Source organism: Podarcis filfolensis (genome assembly GCF_964270895.1).
Source record: "Podarcis filfolensis genome assembly, chromosome: 1".
NCBI classification, from domain to species: Eukaryota; Metazoa; Chordata; class Lepidosauria; order Squamata; family Lacertidae; genus Podarcis; species Podarcis filfolensis.
The window spans coordinates 21,132,570-21,136,179 of NC_139604.1; the positions used below are offsets into that span (position 1 = coordinate 21,132,570).

Sequence of the window (3,610 nt, forward strand, 5' to 3'; positions counted from 1 at the left end):
AGAAATAGTACCTTGGGTTAAGAACTTTGCTTCAAGATGAGAACAGAAACTGTGCAGCGGCAGTGGGAGGCCCCATTAGCTAAACTGGTACATCGGGTTAAGAACAGTTTCGGGTTAAGAACGGACCTCCAGAACGAATTAAGTTCTTAACCCGAGGTACCAATGTAGTTGTTTATCTGTCTGACAAATGCTGGGAGGGCATTCCACAGTGTGGGCACAATTACTGGAAAGGCCTGGTTCCCTGTAACCTCACTTCTCATAATGAGGGAACCACCAGAAGGCCCTTGGAGCTGGATCTGAGTGTCTGGGCTGGATGATGGGGGTGGAGACGCACCTTCGGGTATACAGGGCCAAAGCTCAGTACCAACACTTTGAATTGTGCTCGGAAACGTATTGATGTTCTTACCTGAACCAAGAGAGTAGACAATGTGGCAATAGCACCACAGAGTCCATTTCAACTCATAATGTTCACTGCAGTATATACACATTTATATTTATTTTTTAAGGAGAGAAAAAAAATCAGACCTGTAACATGCTTTGTAAGAGAGTATGTTGGTTAAAAATAAATAAATCTGAAAATACTGTTCTTTGGAAATATCTTAGGATTTCTAACTCTTAAGTGTGATCTTTTCCCTTTTTCATATAAACTGCTATTTGTTCACCACAGTGACAAAAAAGACACCATCTGTATGACACACACAGATTTCCTGTATCAAATGCCACGCAGGCACTGTTGCCAATATTTTACAATAGGTAGCTTTAGGCATCATGGGCTTTGATCTAGAGTCTGGTCTGCTGCAAAGAGAAGCCTAAATGAACAGTGCTAGAATAACAAGAGCAGGCTGGGTGCTTGTGACATCACTAGTGTTTCCTATACACAAATATGTGGGTCTTTATAGAAACATTTCTTCCAGGCTCAATGCCTGCAGACGTATGACTTGAGAAATTTCTGTATGTCTTGAGAATTTTTTCTTTATATCCCCTTGGGGCCTGATTAAAATTTTCACTCCAATGTTTTCCCCCAAGTTATCTAAATGAACTGCAGTACTTCCAGAGGCTGAAATGAACACATAGTTAAAACTTTTGCAGCCCATTCATCAATTCATTCTTCTACAACTCATAGATGACGACTTGACTACAGTTTCAGCATGGCACCAGAAATACAAAACCAGGAAAGCAATGTAGCCTCTTCCTTTTCAGTCCTGCTTCTCAAAGGGGAACGCATTAAAGCGCTACAATCTGACTATTTTCAAAGAAAGCCATGCTCAAAATATTGTTGCTCAAGTGCTGAAAGTATATGATTTCAGCACACAATCTTTGCCCTCTCTCAAAATCACTTAAACTGTGTATCTTTTTATCGTATTAGCCACCCACTTGAAGGTAGTCACAATCTACAAATGCATTAACTTTTCTGAGACAAATCATTGGCATCCTAATCATCTGATTCCAATGAAAGGCTCCCTCTTAAGATACAATTGCAGCTGCCCCACACTGACAGTTACTGTTTCATACACGTCCCTTAAAATTCTGTAATCAGCATTCGCCAGGCGCCATATCACATTCAGCACACCACATTCAGTCAATACAGACATCCCCAAACACACAGAGGCTGGTTTTGTCAAATGTTTTATTGAGTGTAGACATCTGGAGTACTGTAAAACATGCATTATCTGTAGATTCAAAAAGGAGCAAGCCATATTGTCCTCACTGTCAAACATGTCAGGCTTGGCATATATGATGGAGATTAATGAAGTATCATGAGAGTAATATGGTTCCTGAAAAGCTCCTGCAATTTGGAGTAGTCTTAATCATTTGAAATGCAGAGCTGTTCACATTTAAGTGAACTTGTACATTCACTGGAGGTGTCATAATTCAACTCAAAACAAACACAAGGGGTTTCATTTGTGGGGGTTATTTGTCCTTATGTATACAGATTTTTTATTTTATTTTTTGTCTTCAAGATATCCCTATCTAAATTTAAAAAAACCCATATGCTTTTTTAAAGTAACAGAGTTTAATTTTGAGTAATGAACAGATCTGATATTCATTTCTTCTTAGGCTGTTGAGGTGTGTTAAATTTAAAGAAGATAACATCTCCATCTTCAACTATGTAATTTCTGCCTTGCTGTCTGTATTTCCCAGCAGCCTAGGAGAGATAGAAGAATAGATTACTGCATTAAAATGATGCAAGTATTTAAAAAAACCACTATTTTGAAATGCAGTGCGTATTTTGAATAAAATACTATCCGCTCAGAAAAACATTTGGTAGCTGTAAACTTCTTGACTTGGGCAGAATTTGATTGACAAATATATAATCACAATTTATTCCTCACTGCTGATAGTGAAAACAACATTGCTTTGAGATTTTCTCATGTAATGTCAATTGAGTATTTTATTTGGGTCCCTCAAAACAACAGCAAGGTGTTATTTTATTTTATATTAAAATAAACAAAGCTAACAGAAGGTATTTTTTAAATCCTCCCTACCTCCTCCTTAAAAAAAAAATTTCTCAGTTTTCTTGATAAACAGAAGAGCCAGCACTTTAAGAGTTATTTTCAATCAACAAGAGTAACTATGTCTTGACTAAATTGGTTAGGGAAATATATTTCTCTTCCCCTCTGTCAATGAAGCAGCGTGCAATTTGAAAACAGCCAATCCCCTTCTTTCCCCAAGGAAAAAGAGTGATGGGGAAACATCATTGGATCCAAAGAACTATGAGTGGAAGGAGAACTCTTCTGTGTTCTCTTGTGCTAAAATGAATGGGAGACATATTGCAAATACTATTTCCCAAATATTGGGGATGCATTATTGAATAAGAAACAGTGTATAATGAAAATAAAAGGTTCTTGTGAAGACACTCAAACCATAAATAGGTTTTGAGAATGAACATACACTGTTTTACATAGTCGAAAGGTACCTTGGGAGCCAATACAATATCACTTTCAGTTCTCATACTCTACGACAGAGAGGAAACAACTTACTGGGCCCTGTGATTCCTACAGCATGCTGAGAGGGGAGCATCAAATGAGGAACAGGCAAGGTGAGGACTCAACAAAGGAAGTAGCTTGGTTGGTGCAGATAATAAATTGGCATTTATTGTATCTCCTGGAAACAACCCAACTTAAAAAATGGAAGAGCAGAATAAGCATCTTAATGTGATGTTGTTAAATACGTGTTGGGGGAAGTGTACCTGGGATCCAGTCTGTGTGCAAGTAATGGATTTTAAGGAAGCAAGTGGGCCACAATCTACCTCGTGAGTTAGCATGGATAGGTTGTAATGCAACCAGAAGCAGATGAAAATATTTGCATTGATAAATCCACACGGAGCCTGTCCACAAAACTAAATCACACACCTGCAATCAGTATTTCAGCGAATGAATTTATTATGCAGGACTGATTATTTTTTCCTCTATGACCTAAATCATTTTTGCAAACGATTCTAAGTACTGAAGGGAAAGCATGGACCATTGCAAATAAGGTAAAGAGGCAAAGGAAGTGAGTATAATTTTTTAAAAAAAACTTTACAATTTAAAGGCAAAACTAGAAACAAGGCTTTCTTATCCAGCAGTTTCCAGAGGCAACTTTTATAACAATCTATTGGCAGGAATGT

The 3,610-nt window shown here is 37.7% G+C and overlaps 1 protein-coding gene across 10 annotated transcripts in view; it reads right to left on the reverse strand.

The window, feature by feature from the left end:
* Positions 1 to 1,610: 1,610 nt before the first annotated feature.
* Positions 1,611 to 3,610, reverse strand: part of OLA1 (Obg like ATPase 1) — a 97,836-nt gene continuing 95,836 nt past the window's right edge. For all 10 annotated transcript variants that reach the window (XM_083571337.1, XM_083571334.1, XM_083571335.1 and 7 more), the window contains one exon: positions 1,611 to 2,146. In XM_083571337.1, coding sequence (XP_083427463.1) covers positions 2,045 to 2,146 — 102 coding nt within the window. In that variant the 3' untranslated portion in view covers positions 1,611 to 2,044. The remainder of the gene's footprint in view (positions 2,147 to 3,610) is intronic.